Source organism: Bufo gargarizans, chromosome 3 (genome assembly GCF_014858855.1).
Source record: "Bufo gargarizans isolate SCDJY-AF-19 chromosome 3, ASM1485885v1, whole genome shotgun sequence".
In the NCBI taxonomy this organism is placed as follows: Eukaryota; Metazoa; Chordata; class Amphibia; order Anura; family Bufonidae; genus Bufo; species Bufo gargarizans.
In genome coordinates this window covers 546,271,687-546,292,765 of record NC_058082.1, presented here as the reverse complement: position 1 = coordinate 546,292,765, position 21,079 = coordinate 546,271,687, and the positions used below count along the sequence as shown (strand labels likewise).

Below are 21,079 nucleotides of genomic sequence, written 5' to 3'. Positions count from 1 at the left end.
CAGTGTTAAACCATAGACTATCATTATAAAAATTGTTGCACGACATGGGTGTGACAAAATGTCGTCGTGTAGCCCTAGCCTAAAACATTACCCACATTCTATTTATCAGTCTCCTGCGTGATTTCTCTGATGTTTCATAGGACTTGATTTCTGATTAACACATTTCTCACATTCGGGACATGAAACTTGCTACTCTCCTATGTGAATACTCTGATGTCTAGTAACTCTTGATTTCTCAGTAAAAACACTTCTCACATTCAGGACATGAAAATGGCTCCTCTCCTTTGTAAATTCTCTGATGTTTAGCAAGACGTGATTTCTCAGTAAAACACTTCTCACATTCAGGACATGAATATGTTATCTCTCATATGTAACTTCTGATGTTTAACAAGATGTGATTTGTCACTAAAACACTTATCACATTCAGGACATGAATATGGCTTCTCTCCTGTGTGAGTTCTCAGATGTATATCAATATGTGATTTCATAGTAAACCGTTTCCCACATTCAGGACATGAAAATGGTTTCTCTCCTGTGTGACTTCTCAGATGTACATTAAGATGTGATTTGTGACTAAAATACTTCCCACATTCTGCACATGAAAATGGCTTCTCTCCTGTGTGGATTCTGAGATGCTGAACAAGATTTGATTTCTCAATAAAACACTTATCACATTCAGAACAGGAATATGGCTTTTCTCCTGTGTGAATTCTCTGATGTTGTTCAAGATTTGATTTATAATAAAAACATTTTCCACATTCAGGACATGTAAATGGTTTCTCTCCTGTGTGAGTTATCTGATGTTTGTCAAGATGTGATTTCTGATTAAAACATTTTCCACATTCAGGACATGAATATTGCTTCTCTCCTGTGTGAGTTCTCTGATGTCGATCAAGATGTGATTTCACATAAAAACATTTTCCACATTCAGGACATGAATATGGCTTTTCTCCTGTGTGAGTTTTCTGATGTTCAATAAGATTTGATTTCATAGTAAAACACTTTTCACATTCAGGACATGAAAATGGCCTTTCTCCTGTGTGACTTCTCTGATGTTTAACAAGATGTGATTTCTCACTAAAACACTTATCACATTCAGGACATGAATATGGCTTCTCTCCTGTGTGAGTTCTAAGATGTATATCCATATGTGATTTCATAGTAAACCGTTTCCCACATTCAGGACATAAAAATGGTTTCTCTCCTGTGTGGGTTCTCAGATGTACATTAAGATTTGATTTGCGACTAAAAATCTTCCCACATTCTGCACATGAAAATGGCTTATTTCCTGTGTGAATTCTCTGATGTTCAACAAGATCTACTTTTGTAATAAAAGTTTTCTCACATCCTGAACATGGAAATGACCTTTCATCCTTATGAATTCTCTTCTGCATATAAAAGTATGATTTATTTTCAAAATGTTTCCCACATTGAGAACGTGCAGACATTTCACCCAGTCTTCACCTAGAAAAGAGAAATCGTATTTATAACATGAATTGTTAAATCACATTAAGTGCAAAGGTGTAAGAACTATTCAGTAGCATGAAGTCAACATTTTTTATATCAGTAATATATATCTAAATTAGAAACACTACTCATCATTTTAAAAATGGGTAAAAATTGCTGATTAAAGAAAGGTTGTTACCAGATTTTATTTAGCACAATTAGCTGTTGGTACAATGTGCCAGTTAGGAGTATTCAGGTGCATAGAAACTGGAGTCTTCCTCTTCTAGTTATCAAAGTTATTTCTTACCAGAAAAAACATCTTAAAATTTTACAAGTAATAGGAGGAATATTTGTGACATTTTCTACGCTAGTTTTGTGGCATAAAAATATGGCCACATATAACCTTTTTTTTAATTTTCAGACATTTAATGGAAGTCCCTCTTTCAGACGAGGAGTAAAAGGTAGGTCAACATTACAGATTAGAACACTTTTGTGCCTTATTTATGTTGAGTGATACTGTAACCACTTTCCTACCGCCGCATGACTTTATACGTCATGGCGGTAGGCTTTTATCTGTAACCTGACGTATGAAAGCATCAGGTTACAACTCGATCTCTGGGCGGCCCGTGCCGCCGCAGATCACTGTGACCGCACTGACATTAGACAGCTGCGGTTACAGGAAGATGTGCCGTGGGCAGCAGGAGCGGTGTGCTTGCAAGACCTCTTTCACACAACCATATGGCTTTTTTAGTGTTTTGCGGTCCGTTTTTCACCGGATCAATTGTTGTTTTTTATTTCTGTTGTATTTCCATTTATTTGTTCCGTTTTTCCGTATGGCATATACAGTATACAGTAATTACATAGAAAAAATTGGGCTGGGCATTGAATTTTCAATAGATGGTTCAGCAAAAATGGAACGGATATGGAAGACATACGGATGCATTTCCATTTTTTTTGCGGACCCGTTGACTTGGATGAAGCCACGAAATGTGATTTGAAAGCAATAATAGGACATGTTCAATCTTTTAACGGAAAGGAAATACGGAAATGGAATGCATATAGAGTACATTACGGTTTTGTTGCGGAACCATTGAAATGAATGGTTCCGTACACGGGCCATATACGGAGTGCAAAAAATGTCCCATAACTGGAAAGGAAAAACCTTTGTGTGAAAGAGGCCTAATAAATGCTTGTAGCACTCTGCTTCAAGCGTGTATTACATTGAGGAAGTTGAAAGCCAATATGCAGTGCTTTTTCTTATTTAAGAGCGCAGCCTGCTGGCTTTAAAAAGAAATGTCAGCCTGCAGGCTGGGAATTAACCCTTTTCTGCCTTTACTGTGGCAAAAAGGGGTTAATTCACTTAAAAAAAAAAAATATATACTATTAAATAAATAAATAAATAATAATAATAATAAAAAATGTTAAAGATATAGCAATAGTTACTAGTATTAGCAATAGTAATTAGACTACGTACACACCCATACAAACATCCTGCCCCTTTTTCTTTCATTAAAAGAATAAAATATATATTTATTATATAATTAGTTTTAGCAATAGTATAGTGGAATTTGCATGTGTAAAATATACAAACATACACACATTTGTTTATTTAAAAAATCTAGGTATTTGTTTTAGCTATATTTCGGATAGCAGTTTTTGGTTTTTTTTCTGCAGTCAAATATACAAACGCACGTATAAATGTAAAAAAATAAAAATAAAAGTAAAATGTCCAAATTTCCCCAAGATGAATATCGTAGGGGAATAACATAAAAAAAAGTCACTTATAATGGGCTTATATAGCGTTTTGGTGCCGTACAAATATTTTTGGGCAGTACGATGCTGTGGAACCAGCAATTGAAGAATAGGCTGCCAAAATCCAAAATGTGCCCCAGTCTTTTAAAGTCTTGTGGCGAGCCCAGCCAGTAGATAAATTACATAAATAGCACTTATTTTCAGAGTACAATAGTATGGTAATGGTTTTAGAAATATTTTGTCTTGAAACCTTTAGTAATAGTTAGGGAAAAAAGTGATAGGAAAGGAAAAAAAAATGTTTTTTTATAATTTTCAGTTTTTCCTACTTTTTATTTCAATATTATATCCATCATCTAATTGCAGAAAAGAAAGTTTTAAGGTGTCCCGAGAAAAATAATATCAAATACAAGTAGGCTGGCTCTTGCTACAACTGGCCTGGTAAGGAAGGGGGGTAAACACTCCAGTAATTAAGTGGTTAAAGTCACAAAAATGTCAGAACTCCATCAATCAACACCCTACCCCCCCATATACTTTTACTGACATAGGCATATAGCACATTAAACTTGAGTCAAATATGTTATTATTATGCACCATTTTATAAATTTGGCGCATTCTTACAAAATAAAGAGATATTTAAAACTGACACCAGAACCACAGTGTTATGCCTCATGCACACAACCGTTGTTGTGTTCCGTTCTGCAAAATGGGGTTCCGTTGTTCCGTAATCCAGTTTTTGTTTTCGTGTGTCTTCCTTTATTTTTGGAGGACCACCAGACATAAATGAAGGTAAAAAAAAGTGTAAGACAGGTTTGCAATGCAAATGATAGGAATAAAACGGCCCAGACGCAGGTGACAATCTTGTGTGCCTCCTGCGTTTTTTAGCGGTCCCGTTGACTTGAATGGGTCTGCGAACCGTTTTCCACGGACAAGAATAGGACAGGTCATATTTTTTTGACGGACTGGAACCACGGATCACGGACGCGGATGGCAAACGGTTCACTATCCGCATTTTCAACGGCTCCATAGAAATAAATGTGTCCGCATCTGAAACGCTAAAATCGGCGGAACGGAAGCAGAGACAAACAACGGGCGCGTGCATGAGGCCTTACAGAATTTGTGGAACCACTAATTAAACTAGAAAACAAGCAATAAAGCAAGAGTCAAACTAAGATTGAAACCATGGGCTTGGAACTTGTTCAGACTCTATTTACGCCTTCTGGAACGGAGACACAGAGACATGGTTAGTGAAACCGAGACTTATAAAGATATAGACTTGGAACTAGTTCAAACTTGGATTAAGTTTCTTATAGCCAAACACCCAGAGATGTGGACTTAGAACATGTTTAGACTTGGATCAACACTCTTTAAACTCAGACGTAAAGAAACATGGAATATGAATTGATTTAGAGTTTGATTAAGACTTTAACCCCTTAAGGACTCAACCCTATTTCACCTTAAGGACTTGGCCATTTTTTTCAAATCTGACCAGTGTCACTTTAAGGCCCCTTTCACACGGGCGTTGCGGGAAAATGTGCGGGTGTGCATGTTTGGTACCCAAACCCGAACTTCTTCACAGAAGTTCGGGCTTGGGATCGGTGTTCTGTAGATTGTATTATTTTCCCTTATAACATGGTTATAAGGGAAAATAATAGCATTCTGAATACAGAATGCATAGTACAATAGCGCTGGAGGGGTTAAAAAAAATAAACGATTTAACTCATCTTAGTCCACTTGATCGCGTAGCCCGGCATCTCCTTCTGTCTCCTTTGCTGAACAGGACCTGGGGTGAGCATTAATTACATGAACAGGACCTGTGATGACATCACTCTGGTCATCACATGTTCCATCACATGATCTTTTACCATGGTGATGGATCATGTGATGACTGTGACGTCACCAAAGGTCCTTGTTGCTACAAAAAGCTAAGATGAAGACAGAAGGAGATGCCGGGCTAAGCGAACAAGTGGACTAAGGTGAGTTAAATTTATTTTTATTTTTAACCCCTCCAGCGCTATTTTACTATGCATTCTGTATTCAGAATGCTATTTTTTCACTTATAACCATGTTATAAGGGAAAATAATAATGATTGGGTCTCCATCCCGATCGTCTCCTAGCAACCGTGCGTGAAAATCGCACCGCATCCGCACTTGCTTGCGGATGCATGCGATTTTCACGCAACCCCATTTCTATGGGGCCTGCGTTACGTGAAAAACGCAGAATATAGAGCATGCTGCGATTTTCACGCAACGCACAGCCCCATAGAAATGAATGGGTCGGTATTCAGTGCGGGTGCAATGCGGGAATACTCGCCCGTGTGAAAGGGGCCTAAGTGCTGATAACTTTAAAACGCTTTGACTTATCCAGGCCATTCTGATACAGTTTTTTCGTCACATATTGTACTTCATGACACTGGTGAAATGAAGTCAAAAAAATTAATTTTTATTTATAAAAAATACCAAATTTAACAAAAAATATTCAGATTTCAGATTTCCCATTTTAATATTTTTTTTCCAGTTACAAAGCAAGGGTTAACAGCCAAACCAAACTCAATATTTATGGCCCTGATTCTGTAGTTTCAGCCCATATGTGGTCGTAAACCACTGTTCGGGCACACGGCAGGGCACAGAAGGAAATGAATGCCATACGGTTTTTGGAAGGCAGGTTTTGCTGAACTTTTTTTTTTTGACACCATATCCTATTTGAAGCCCCCTGATGCACCCTTAGAGTAGAAACTCCAAAAAAGTGACCCCATTTTAGAAACTACGGGATAGGGTGGCAGTATTGTTGGTACTAGTTTAGTGTACATATGATTTTTGGTTGCTGTATATTACACTTTTTGTGAGGCAAGGTAACAAGAAATAGCTGTTTTGGAGCCATTTTTATTTTTTATTATTCACAAAATTTGTCTGACAGGTTAGATCATGTGATATTTTTATAGACCAGGTTGTCACGGACGCTGCGATACCTAATATTTCTTTTTTTTTTGTAAGTTTTACACAATTATTTCATTTTTGAAGCAAAAAAAAATCATGTTTTAGTGTTAGACTGAGAGCCATCATTTTTTCAGTTTTGGGGCGATTACCTTGGGTAGGGTATAATTTTTGCGGGATGAGTTTTATTGGCACTATTTTGGGTGCGTGTGATTTTTTGGATCGCTTGCTATTACACTTTTTGTGATGTAAGGTGACAAAAAATTGCTTTTTTACACCATTTATATTTTTTTATGGTATTCACCCGAGGGGTTAGGTCATGTGATATTTTCATAGAGCAAGTTATTACAGATGCTACGATACCTAATATGTATACTATCTTTTTATTTAAGTTTTACACAATGATTTCATTTTTGAAGCAAAAAAAATCACGTTTTAGTGTTGGGTAGGGTATGATTTTTGCAGGATGAGATGATGGTTTTATTGGCACTATTTTGGGGTGCGTGTAACTTTTTGATTGCTTGCTATTACACTTTTTGTGATGTAAGGTAACAGGTGGTTTATTTAGCACAGTTTTTATTTTTAATTTTTTACGATGTTCATCCTAGGGGTTAGGTCTTGTGATATTTTTATAGAGCCGGTCGATACGGACAGGGCAATACCTAATGTATACTTTTTTTTTATTTAAAAAATAAAAAATAAAAAAAATGATGTTTTAGCGTTTCCATATTCTGAGCCATGTTTTTTTTTTATTTTTTGAGCGATTGTCTCAGGTAGGGGCTCATTTTTTGCGGGATTAGGTGATGGTTAGATAGGTGCTATATTGGTGGGCAAATGCCTTTTTTATCGCTTGCTGTTGTACTTTTTGTGATGTAAGGTGACAAAAAACAGTTTATTTAGCACTGTTTTTATTTTTTACTTTTTACGGTGTTCATCTGAGGGGTTAGATCATGTGATATCTTTATAGAGCCGGTCAATACGGACACGGCGATATGTAATATGTATACTTATTTTTCCCCCTATTTTTTACCTTTTTTTTAACTTTATTTGGGGAAAATTAAGTTTTTGTTTATTTTTACTTGAAACTTTACATTTTTGGGGGGGAAAACTTTATTTTTTCAAATTTTTTTCACTTTATTTTTTGTCCCACTTTGGGACTTGAACTTTTGGGGGTCTAATCCCCTTTTACAATGCATTCCAATACTTCTGTATTGGAATGCATTGGCAGTATGAGTAATACTGTGTGTATTACTCATACAGCTTCCGGCCTGTGAGATCCAGGGGGCTGGATCTCACAGGCTCATCACCGGAAGGCAGCGCTGATGCCTAAGGAAGGCATCGCGCTGCCTTCCATGCCATCGGGTCCCCCCTACAGCCCCAGCAAACATCGGGTCCCCCCTACATCGGGTCCCCCCTACAGCAAACCTCAGGTAAAGCCGCAAACCGCAGCAATTTGCTGCAATCGGCGATGCGGGGGGTTCACATCCCCCTGGCGTTGTGACAGGATGCCCGCTGAATGATTTCAGTGGACATCCTGTTCCGATTAACCCCCGCCGCGCCGCATGTAGTTTTAAAGTTAGGACATACCGGTACGTCATGAGTAGGACATACCGGTACGTCATCATCCTTTATTTAAGAATCTTTTAAAGTTTTATAGAAAAGTATGTGTCCTTCCTCATAGAGGCCAATACACAAACAATGGAGGTGGATTTGCGCTGCCAAACTGAAATATGGCTCTAGATAAACTATCAAACTATCCTGTAACAAGCTCACACGGAATACAATGGTGAACAGTGAACAGACATTTAACACACCGCAAATGTTTAATTCCCCCTATATGTCTGAATATGTCTATAAGGACCATAGAAAACAGCTAAGTGTGGTGAGGGACATAAAAGCAATACAGACATCTAGAAATATTGTTTACACGGCAGCCATTTAGATAAACTGGTATCTATCTAATACAAAGCTTGGGTTGGAAGTAACATATGCAGAATAGGAAGCAGCTGCCTGTCATCAGTTGTTAAAGTCATGTTTACTCGGTAGCTTCACCCATTAGCTTATTAGTGAAAATATAATAGTAGAAATACTTCATTTCTACCAAGTTCAAAATCTTCTATATTTCCATATAAAACTTCACTTGCAATTTCTCTGCCCAAGACTCCAGCTTTCCCAAATGTCTCCATAATAACACCTCACCCCTCACTGTATTAAACACAACCTGCATAGAGGATCAAAAGCTCTTATTGGTTCAGAGCAGGGAGAGGGACATCTAATACAGATGCTGGGAAAGCATTAGACAGAGTGGATGGGATAGTGGGGAGTATAAGAGACGTTCCATTGTCCCCTGCATTTATCTAATCTGTTTCTTCACACTACTATAACCCACAAACCCTACGCTGTCTGATACATTCCATATTCACAATGGCACTTGGCTGGGCTGCTCCCTTATTTATACTAGTTATGGAATGCCTCATTCAAAAAAATTCAAAAATATCCAAAAATTTCTAGATTAAAAGTTGGTCCCTTCGCTCAATCCACTGCAGCATTTATAGATGATTTTTTACTATTAATCACTGCCCCTTCTTCTGCTATTTTCTATGTTCTAAATCCTTTTCATATATTGGGTAAGGTTCCTAACGTTAAAATTAATCTTAGTAAGTTAGAGCCTATAAAAACCCTTCAAATGTCCTTTGGGACCAAGTGTAGATTAAAACTAAGTATAATTCTTCACCTGATATTCAGTTTTGTTATAAGCTTTCTCTCCACACTTTAGGCCTTGAAAACACAACTGAGTAATTGGCTCCTATCTGCTGACAAGCTTTTAATACTAACTCTTTACAGATCTGAGGATCCTCCTACCATCCAACAGTGAATGGTTCATGCCACTTTTCTGGCATATTTTGGCTCTATACAGTGAAAGAGATTTAAAAATACCTGAAAACAGCAACAGAATTTCAGCATGCTGAGATTTTTTTTTAAAAAGCAAGAAAAAATGCCACCTGATTACTAAGCAAACTGTAAGCAAAAAAAGCTTTTGTGTCCTACATTTCCTATAGACCTTCAGATTTCACCTGAAGCTTATGATTTTGCCACAAACAGCTATATTTGAACCCAAACTTACAGGCTACTATAAATGTGTATAAAGAAAATAAATTTGCGCAGTAAAAACGAATGAAACCAAAGTGGTTATAACTGCTATCAAGTGGAGTGTGCAGAGGATTTTGTGAAACATTTGAAAAAGTTAACCAACACCTTAAGACTACAAAGTAAAGATAGAAATGGCTACATGTATAGCAGACTGGAGCTGGAATAATGTGCATCAAATATCTGTAATCAGAATTTTAATAAATTGAGACAGGAATTGGCTAAAACCAGAACATGAAAAAAGTCATGACAATTCTGCCAACATGAGACACTGACCGGAGCAAGGCACAAAATAATTATTTCTTTGCGCTCACGTTGGTAGATGAGATGTACTCCTAACAACCCGACACATTATCAGAATCATTCTAGGCACAAACATGTTAATACTTCTGCTCCACTGTACCTCAAACACAACACAGATTGCAATATGTTATAATTCCTTCCATTTACAGTCAGTTCGGAGATACTTACCAGACAGGGACCCTCCACACAACTAAGACTTGATCTCCAGTCAGTGTCTTCACCTCAGCAGGTCGGTGATCCAAGTAAATTCCCTTGGTGAATTCTAGCTTTCTGAGCCATGCTTGGGTCTTTTATACCCCTTTGGTGGCTATAGCTATCTGCTCCTCCTCTTCCCCCAAGAAACGCCCAGCCCCACCTTCATTATCAATAAAACCTTTCATCATCAGATCTGGCTTCTATCATCACCATATACAATGGAAGAATAATGGTGCCACCTCCATATCAACCAGTTTAGCATTTTCTGGCCTCCTGAGATGGTCCTTCATTTACACATTGTATTTGCAGGGTAGAGACCTTTTAGCATCTGTAAGAGATTCCTGGGATACTCCGAGACCTTTTCATATGAGAATCAGTGTAAACAATGAGCATTTTACATCCTGATGAGATACATTCCAGACATGCATCCACATGACTCTCCATCTATAAATCACATATATGAAATACTCCATATTATATCCAGTATAATGGGTTGTACGACTTTTATTATGCAATGGACATTATTTTTTATAGATTTCATCTAGAGGATGAATGACTCTAAGTGGAATAAACTATCTATGACAACATTATATGGGTATTTATTGTTATTAAGATATATAGACTATATAGACTAAGATATTAGACTATCATCAATAAAATGTAATGATCTATTAAAAAAAGAGTTGGGAATTATTATTTTTTTTCTTATAAAACATATATTTTTGGTAAGATAAAAGAAAGAAAGGTACTATACATAATTGGTGTTGCTAATGCATAATAAACTATAAAATTAAATGATCACATTTTATTCCTACGTGGTGAACGATCTGAATAAAATACCAAGATACAGGGGTTTTTTTTATTCCACCATCCAAAAATGCTCTATAAATAATAAAAATTTGAATATAGCTCGGAATGGTAGCAATGCAAGTCCTACAAAAACAAGTCCTCATGTAGCTCTATCAACAGAAAAACAAAAAATGCTATGAGGTCTTACAGAATTTGTGGAACCACTAATTAAACTAGAAAACAAGCAAAAAAGCAAGAGTCAAACTAAGATTGAAACCATGGGCTTGGAACTTGTTCAGACTCTATTTACGCCTTCTGGAACGGAGACACAGAGACATGGACTTACAACTTGTTCAGACTTTGATCAAGGTTAGTGAAACCGAGACTTATAAAGATATAGACTTGGAACTGGTTCAAACTTGGATTAAGTTTCTTATAACCAAACACCCAGAGATGTGGACTTAGAACATGTTTAGATTTGGATCAACACTCTTTAAACTCAGACGTAAAGAAACATGGAATATGAATTGATTCAGAGTTTGATTGAGACTTTAACCCCTTAAGGACTCAACCCTATTTCACCTTAAGGACTTGGCCATTTTTTGCAAATCTGACCAGTGTCACTTTAAGGCCCCTTTCACATGGGCGTTGCGGGAAAATGTGCAGGTGCGCATGTTTGGTACCCAAACCCGAACTTCTTCACAGAAGTTCAGGCTTGGGATCGGTGTTCTGTAGATTGTATTATTTTCCCTTATAACATGGTTATAAGGGAAAATAATAGCATTCTGAATACAGAATGCATAGTAAAATAGCGCTGGAGGGGTTAAAAAAAATAAACAAATGATTTAACTCATCTTAGTCCACTTGATCGCGTAGCCCGGCATCTCCTTCTGTCTCCTTTGCTGAACAGGACCTGGGGTGAGCATTAATTACATGAACAGGACCTGTGATGACATCACTCCGGTCATCACATGTTTCATCACATGACCTTTTACCATGGTGATGGATCATGTGATGACTGATGTCACCAAAGGTCCTTGTTGCTACAAAAAGCTAAGATGAAGACAGAAGGAGATGCCGGGCTACGCGAACAAGTGGACTAAGGTGAGTTAAATTTTTATTTTATTTTTTAACCCCTCCAGCGCTATTTTACTATGCATTCTGTATTCAGAATGCAATTCTTTTCCCTTATAACCATGTGATAAGGGAAAATAATAATAATCGGGTCTCCATCCCGATCGTCTCCTAGCAACCGTGCGTGAAAATCGCACCGCATCCACACTCGCTTGCGGGTGCTTGCGATTTTCACGCAACCCCATTCATTTCTATGGGGCCTGCGTTACGTGAAAAACGCAGAATATAGAGCATGCTGCGATTTTCACGCAACGCACAGCCCCATAGAAATGAATGGGTCGGTATTCAGTGCGGGTGCAATGCGGGAATACTCGCCCGTGTGAAAGGGGCCTAAGTGCTGATAACTTTAAAACGCTTTGACTTATCCAGGCCATTCTGATACAGTTTTTTCGTCACATATTGTACTTCATGACACTGGTAAAATGAAGTCAAAAAAATTAATTTTTATTTATAAAAAATACCAAATTTAACAAAAAAAAAATCAGATTTCAGATTTCCCATTTTTATAATTTTTTTCCAGTTACAAAGCAAGGGTTAACAGCCAAACCAAACTCAATATTTATGGCCCTGATTCTGTAGTTTCAGCCCATATGTGGTCGTAAACCACTGTTCGGGCACACGGCAGGGCACAGAAGGAAATGCTCTATAAATGATAAAAATTTGAATATAGCTCGGAATGGCAGCAATGCAAGTCCTACAAAAACAAGTCCTCATGTAGCTCTATCAACAGAAAAACAAAAAATGTTATGAGGTCTTTGAAAGGCGCAATATAATTTTTTTATTTTTTTGCATATAGAAAAATGTAAAAAAAAGCAATATAAGTTTGTTATTTTTGTTTCAAAATGACCAACAGAAAAAAGTAATTCTGTCACTAATACCACACTATAAACCCCCCCCAAAAAAAAATAATAATGCAGAATTGCTGTTTTTAAAGCTGTCCCTTCAAAAAATGTAGGAGTAATAGAAGTTATGGAAACTAATACAGTATATAAGTTATCGCATTTAAATATTCAGTTGGTAAAATAAAAAATGCTGTGTCCTTATATAAAAAAAAGTCACAGAAAATAACACAATAGAGGCAAACCTTACATATGGACTAAGTCCTCATTCTGATATAATAAAATCTCAGACTCTCAGACAATATATTTTGATTAGAGAGGAGTGAAGTTCTCTAAAATTTGAATTGCCCGCTTCACTGAATTTTACAAACCGCATTTCTATGCAATGACGAGGAAGGGCGATTGTGCTATCCCCCATAATTGAACCCCACAGATGTCACGTTTATCGCTGATTATGTAATCTGAGTTGAATATTAAATTATTTTAGTGTTTTCCAATTAAAAAATTTCTTACCTCATCCATTTGATCACAAAAAGGCCACAATGGCCATTTTGTTTGAAGATCCAGCACAAAATCATTATCATGTCAGCCAGCGTGGTGACGTCATGCTACAATCTTCAAGCAAGATCACTGCGGTGACCTCTTATCGCTAAAATGGATAAGGTAAGTATTTTTTATTTTATTTTTACCAACATTTCAGGGAAAATCAATTTGTTACCACGAAGCACAAGGAAATTTGGCTTTACAGAGAATTTAACTTTTCCTGAACTTCGGATCCACTTCATCAGCTTCCATTAGCTCAACACTAATTTTGATCGAAACACATCTGTGCCCGCCAAGGTGGTCTAAGTCAGTCATGCTCTCCTGAATGTAGATGCCCAATGGCACAGATAGGTTTAAACTAGGTCCTGCCTCACTATGACCACTTTGGCGCTGGTAGACAGGCACAGATTTGTTTTGATCAAAATTTTTGCAAGATCTTCAAGAAAGATGGCGGCTGACCCGTCTCTAGCAAATGGATCAGTATGGTATACTGTATAAGTATTACTTTTTTAGTCTTTTCTTTACAATTCGATACCATGAAGCACGAGGGAATTCAGCTTTGTGACTAATCGAATTTATCCTGAAATTCGGATCGAAGTCCACCTTGGGGACTTTGGTTCGCTCAACATTAACCAAAATATATCAACTGAAAGTCTCAGATTTTATCATATCAGAAAGTGGGCTCCTTTACTGAGAGATTATTCTCCTGGGTAGATAGTATCCTGCAGCCGTTGGTTCATTCCATGCCTGGCTATTTACAGGATTCCCGAGCGGTATTGCAGGCAATTTTAAATGGGAACAACACTTCTCTTGGACCACAGCAGATATCACATCCTTTTACACAGTGATTCCTCATGATCTAGCTATGGTCTCCCTGGGTTGGTTCTTGAATGTTTATTCTGACTTTTCCCCAGCTTTCCAAGATTACATGTGTCGAGTCGTGTGGTTTCTGCTTAAACATAATGTTTTCATGTTTGCCCAGTGCTATTTCTTGCAATTGACAGGGGTTTTCTATAGGGGCGAAATTCTCGCCCTCCATGGCAAACATTTATATGGCATGATGGGAGTGCCATTCATTATTTTCACCGAACAATCCTTGGAGTGGCTCCCTGAGATGGGACGGCTGTTATATTGAGGACCTGCTGTTTGTATGGTCGGGCGATTCGGCGGCCGTGCCCTCTTTTGGGACCTTTCTCAATAATAATCTATGTCATTTGAAGTTCACTATTCTACATGGCACTCCCGCCATTGCCTTTCTCGATCTGTCTTTGGAGGGTGATCATGTCGCACAACAGGTTTATTCCAGCACGTTCCGCAAGGATATGGCTGGTAATACCACTCTCATGGCTACATCCTGTCATCCTCCGCATGTGCTCCACAATATTCCAAAATTAGAATTTATTGGGGCCAAGCGGAATTGTTCCAGAGAGGATACATTTAAAATGGAGATGGAGCTTGTAGTCAAGAGACTCATGGAGCTTAAATATCCCCCTTGGACCCTGAATCTTGCCAAGGCAAGCACGTCCAAAAAATCCAGAGACAAACTGTTTTTTCCGGAGACAACACGACATGATCAAAAAATACGTCAGAACAGGCAACAGAACACAACTGTACAAAATGTCCCTTTGTTTATCACCAACTACAGCACAGAATTTCCACAAATTTGTGGCATCGTCAGAAAACATTTATCTGTTTTAAATTGTGACGAGCAGTGGTCTGACATCATCTCGGCTGGTGTTAGATGCATTGCTCGCCCTGCGCCCCCCATAGCACAAAAAATCAGTCCCAGCCTTTTTTCTGACAGTGAAAAAAAACACTAAAGATAAATGTACTTCGTTAAAACATAAGGGTACATTTAAATGCGGCCACCACATTTGTACATGCTGCAATTACATAAAAATGGGTTCCTCTATTTATTCTACAGCTACGCATAATACCTTTAATATTAACCAATATGTTAATTGCAACACTGGCTATGTGGTTTCCTGCATTACCTGTTCTATATGCAGTCTTCACTATGTTGGCTGTACTACAAATAGCTTAAAAGTGAGAATTTGTAAACATCTCTCGGACATTCCACATACAAAAGTGAGAAATGTCTCAGCAGCCAGTCTTCACTTCGCGGTTTTTCATCAGGGCAATACCACAGGTCTCCAGGTTCAAGCTCTGGAAAGAGTTAATCCTCCCACCAGAGGTGGGGACTACAAACAAGAACTCATTAATAGGAAGTCCTATTGGATTGTTTGCATGGGCTCCCGTGTCCCAACAGGATTAAACCGCAAACTCGATCTAATCCTGCACTACTGATTCCTTTTCATACTGTATTTTTAGAGTTAACATTATCTTTGATGCATCCAACTTTTTACTTTCACTTTCACTTGGCATTTCAACAGGAGGCGTGACTTTGTATGTTCATTCTTGCTGATCGCAATCATCAGTGATTGTCAGGAACTTAGCTATTTAAGATCTTAGCCATTCAGTAACAAACTTGTCATGAATAAGGATTAGTATTAGAGTATCCGAAACGCGTAGACCTGTCCACTATGTTGGATTTTTTAAAATTTTGCTTGTATTGGAACAAAGAACATCATCTTTTTTGGAAGCTGGACCTCCTTCTCTATTTTTTACAGAAAGCGGGCTAAGTTCATATGTAATGCGTGCATCTATTGTGATACTGTGATTTTTCTTTAGATAATGTACATTCGCATATTCATTTATTACATTGTGCAGGATGTTTTTTTAGATTTATTTGGGATTTTTCTGTCCTTATATACCAAACTAGGCTGCATCATTTATTTATGTGATCTATCTAATAAATAAAAAATAAACTTAATGTCATTGAGACAAATGTAATAAAAAAGTTTCACAAATATTCAAACATTGACACACAAGAATGTGTAGATGAGGCCGCGCCTTGTGTATCGTCTACCACATTCACAGAGACGTGTGATTGTCCACACAACAATAGTGAGAGATCCTCACCTGGACATTAGCCTCACAATGACTACTACTCCAGTCATTCAGATGCAAATTTTCTTCACCCAGATAACACTGTAAGGCCTCATGCACACGACCGTTGTTGTGTTCGGTTCCGCAAAATGGGGTTCCGTTGTTCCGTGATCCGTTTCCGTTTTTGTTTCCGTGTGTCTTCCTTTATTTTTGGAGGATCACCAGACAAGAAGGAAAGTAAAAAAAAGTCAAGTTTGCCATGCAAATGATAGGGAAAAAAACGCGGACGCAGATGACAATCTTGTGTGACTCCGTGTTTTTTCACTGACCCATTGACTTGAATGGGCCCGGGAACCGTTTTCCATGAAAAAAATAGGACAGGTTATATTTTTTTGACGGACTGGAACCACGGATCACGGACGCGGATGACAAACAGTGCATTAGTCACGTTTTCAATGGACCCATTGAAAGTCAATAGGTCCGCAGAAAATCACGAAAAATGGAACAACGGACACGGAATGAAACAACGGTCATGTGCATGAGGCCTTAGGGTTGGTGAAAAAAGAGCAAAAGTCAAACTTAAAAGTTATCTGCTCTGTCTGTGCAACCTTACTTTTAGGCCTAATGTACTCATCCGCAATATGCGGGCACCAGCCATGTGCTCCTCGCATCACGGATGCGGACCCATTCACTTGAATGGGTCCGCAATCCAGAGCTGCGGTGCAGAACGGAAGCACAGAACTCCACGGAGTACTTCCATGGTGTTTCTTTCAGTGCCTCCGTATCACGGACCCATTCAAGATGATACGTCCCGGCCGCCACACAGATGTTGTCCATGCATTTAGGGACCGCAAATTGCATAAGGCCTTAGGCTACATTTTTTTTTCTTCTGTGTAGGAAATATGATCCATGTTATGGCAGCATTTCCTGGCTTCTTTAATGTCTTCTTCAAATTTCCTCCACCGTTTTCTATACCCCCAACAAACTATGTCTTTTCAGCTAGTTGAACCTCTATATTTGAATCTTTTTTTGAATAACAGTTTTTATTACATTTACATAACATAATTAAAAATATAATCACAATCTGTAGTTACATTACAGTAAAAAAAGAATATAAGGTTGTGATCACACCAGGAATATACCTTTCAGAATCTCGAGGGGTGGAGTTGAAGGTGTAGTATTAATAGGACACAATGTACGTGAGATTTCGATGAACATTACAATTAGTGATGAGCGAATCACAGGATTTAGTGCAAGATTTTCAAGCAAGATAGCGGTGGATGGCCCGTCATGAGCATATGGATCAGGTAAGTATGATTCTATTTGTTTTTTTTTACACTATTTCAGGTTAAATCGATTTGTTACCATGAAGCACAATGCCAATAGACAAAAGGGCAAGATCAGGTTTCATCGGAATTGTAATTTTGTATAGGTTAGTAGTAATTTAAATACATAAGACCATAGGGCCACAATTGCTGGACATTCCCACCACATAGTGAAGTAAGATCCCATTGAGAGTTATATCTCCAGCAGCTTGTGGGAAAATCATGGAAATCTTATTGATGAATGAGAAGTATTATAACACCTGTATAATATTTTCCTAGAGCTTTCCACATGACCTACACATTTAGTGAGTTTGGAAATAGAGGTGAAGGCCTCTTTCTATTTATTGTCTGATACCTGTACATTGAGATTTGCATTCCAAATATCTTTAATATGTAAAAGAGGATTGGTTGTGGTAATTTTTAGTAATAGATATCCATTCGATATGCCTCTGTCTGAGGGATCAGTCATGTAACTCTAAGGTTGACCAAGAGGAAACAAAGTTCCTTTGGGAAAGTAATAAATGCTGTATTTGTGGAAATGTATAGAAATCCTTGTTTGAAATGTGGAACTTTTCTCTTAAATATGTGAAATCTGTGAAAGAATGGTTAGGCCAAAGTTGTGATATACAGTCATGTGAAAAAATTAGGACACCCTTTGAAAGCATGTGGTTTTTTGTAACATTTTTAATAAAAGGTTATTTCATCTCCGTTTCAACAATACAGAGAGATTAAAGTAATCCAACTAAACAAAGAAAACTGAAGAAAGGTCTTTTCAAGATCTTCTGTAAATGTCATTCTACAAAAATGCCTATTCTAACTGAGGAAAAAGATAGGACACCCTCACATGTATTCCCTCTTAAATTGGCTCAGATCTCACACAGGTATATCACACCAGGTGCACATAATTAGTAGATCGTTACTCTGCATGTTGAATGAGGCTTGCCCTATTTAAACCTCAGACATTTAGTTTGGTGTGCTTCTGACTGTTGAAGTGAGAGTGAGCACCATGGTGAGAGCAAAAGAGCTGTCAGAGGACTTCAGAAAAAAGATTGTAGCAGCCTATGAGTCTGGGAAGGGATTTAAAAAGATCTCAAAAGATTTTGAAATCAGCCATTCCACTGTCCGGAAGATAGTCTACAAGTGGAGGGCTTTCAAAACAACTGCCAACATGCCCAGGACTGGTCGCCCCAGCAAGTTCACCCCAAGAGCAGACCGCAAGATGCTAAAAGAGGTCTCCAAAAACCCTAAAGTGTCATCTCGAGAACTACAGCAGGCTCTGGCTACTGTTGATGTAGAAGTACATGCCTCTACAATCAGAAAGAGACTGTACAAGTTTAACTTGCATGGGAGGTGTGCAAGGAGGAAACCTTTGCTTTCCAAGAGAAACATCGAGGCCAGACTGACATTTGCCAGAGATAAAGTTGACAAAGACCAGGACTTCTGGAATAATGTTCTTTGGACAGATGAGTCCAAAATTTAATTATTTGGACACAACAGCAGAGGACATGTTTGGCGTAAACCAAACACAGCATTCCAAGAAAAGAACCTCATACCAACTGTGAAGCATGGAGGTGGAAGTGTCATGGTTTGGGGCTGCTTTGCTGCAGCAGGACCTGGTCAGCTCACCATCATAGAATCCACGATGAATTCTACTGTGTATCAGAAGGTGCTTGAAGAACATGTGAGACCATCAGTTAGAAAATTAAAGCTGAAGCGGAACTGGACCATGCAACATGACAATGACCCAAAACATACTAGTAAATCAACCAAAGATTGGCTGAAAAAGAAGAAATGGAGAGTCCTGGAATGGCCAAGTCAAAGTCCAGATTTGAATCCCATTGAGATGCTGTGGGGTGACTTGAAAAGGGCTGTACGTGAAAGAAACCCCTCAAACATCTCACAGCTGAAAAAGTTCTGCATTGAGGAGTGGGGTAAAATTTCCTCAGACCGATGTCGAAGACTGGTAGATGGCTACAAGAACTGTCTCACTGCAGTTATTTCAGCCAAAGGAGGTAACACTCGCTATTAGGGGCAAGGGTGTCCTATCTTTTTCCTCAGTTAGAATAGGCATTTTTGTAGAATGACATTTACAGAAGATCTTGAAAAGACTTTTCTTCAGTTTTCTTTGTTTAGTTGGATTACTTTAATCTCTCTGTATTGTTGAAACGGAGATGAAATAACCTTTTATTAAAAATGTTACAAAAAACCACATGCTTTCAAAGGGTGTCCTAATTTTTTCACATGACTGTAGAAAGTATCCCAGAGTTAATCCATTCAGACAGAGACAAAGCAGAAACTGCAATTTCACAGATATCGATTGGAGCATTCTTTAGTGATATTGGAAGTCTATTCTCAACTCTAGTAATGGAATGCCACACAATGGCTATAGCTTGTAAATAGAGATGAGTGAATTTTTCAAAAATTCAATTCGTCCGGTTCGATAATTTTTTTGTCACAGGGCCAAAATTGACCAAATAATTCAAGTATGAATTTAGCCTTACAGGTCGATGTCAGCGTCAAGAAGAAGCGCACTCTACCTGTCACTGTCTGACAGTACATAAACTGCAATCATCATTCTGTATTCCAGTAAAAGCCCCCGTCCGTCATTACTTTAGATACATCCCTCACTTAATTTGCATTTGTTATGAGTTCTGACTTGTTTTTCTAAATTCTGAACATTGTGTGATGACAGGTGTTCCCGTTCCCTCCGTCCGCCACAGGCATTCCGCAGACAGACAATCTGGAGGTGGTGGTGGTCTCCGAGGAGGAGGACGGAGAGCAGGCTGGACCCTCTAAGCATGCATGTGCCACCCCCACCTGACATTGGCAAAATGGTTGAGTTGGAGGCTGAAGAAGCCGGACCCTCCCAGGACCTGGTTTCCCCCCCAACATGTCCTGATGAGGAGGAGGATGTCACCAGCCCCCGCCAGGAGGGTAAATATGTAAATACTGTATCCATAACATGTATATTGAATAATTTAAGGTGTGTAGTGAGCATTTTGACCGATCAGCAGTTCCCAATTTTTCACTTTCACAAGGGGTAACAGGACAAAATGCACCCCAGTTTACCTTCCCCATTTTCTCTCTATACTGTATATATATATATATATATATATATATACAGTGGATATAAAAAGTGTACACACCCCTGTTAAAATGTCAGGTTTCTGTGATGTAAAAAAAAATGAGACAAAGATAAATCCTTTCAGAACTTTTTCCACCTTTAATGTGACCTATAAACTGTACAACTCAATTGAAAAACAAACTGAAATCTTTTAGGTGGAGGGAAGAAAACAAAAAAATAATAATAATAATATGGTTGCATAAGTGTACACACCCTCTTATAACTGGGGATGTAGCTGTGTTCAGAATTAAGCAATCACATTCAAAATCATGTTAAATAGGATTCTGCATACACCTGCCATCATTTAAAGTGCCTCTGATTAACCCCAAATAAAGTTCAGCTGCTCTAGTTGGTCTTTCCTGAAATTTTCTTAGTCGCACCCCAGAGCAAAAGACATGGTCCACAGAGAGCTTCCAAAGCATCAGAGAGATCTCACTGTTAAAAGATATCAGTCAGAGGAAGGGTACAAAAGTATTTCCAAGGCATTAGATATACCATGGAACACAGTGAAGACAGTCATCATAAAGTAGAGAAAATATGGCACAGCAGTGACATTACCAAGAACTGGACGTCCCTCCAAATTTTATGAAAAGACGAGAAGA

At 38.2% G+C, this 21,079-nt stretch overlaps 1 protein-coding gene across 1 annotated transcript in view; it reads right to left on the bottom strand.

Annotated features, from left to right (window-relative positions):
- Positions 1–341: 341 nt before the first annotated feature.
- The window catches only part of LOC122931770 (oocyte zinc finger protein XlCOF6-like), a 39,995-nt gene continuing 19,257 nt past the window's right edge, over positions 342–21,079 (bottom strand). Inside the window, exon 2 of the mRNA XM_044285830.1 lies at positions 342–1,388. Coding sequence (XP_044141765.1) covers positions 342–1,388 — 1,047 coding nt within the window. The remainder of the gene's footprint in view (positions 1,389–21,079) is intronic.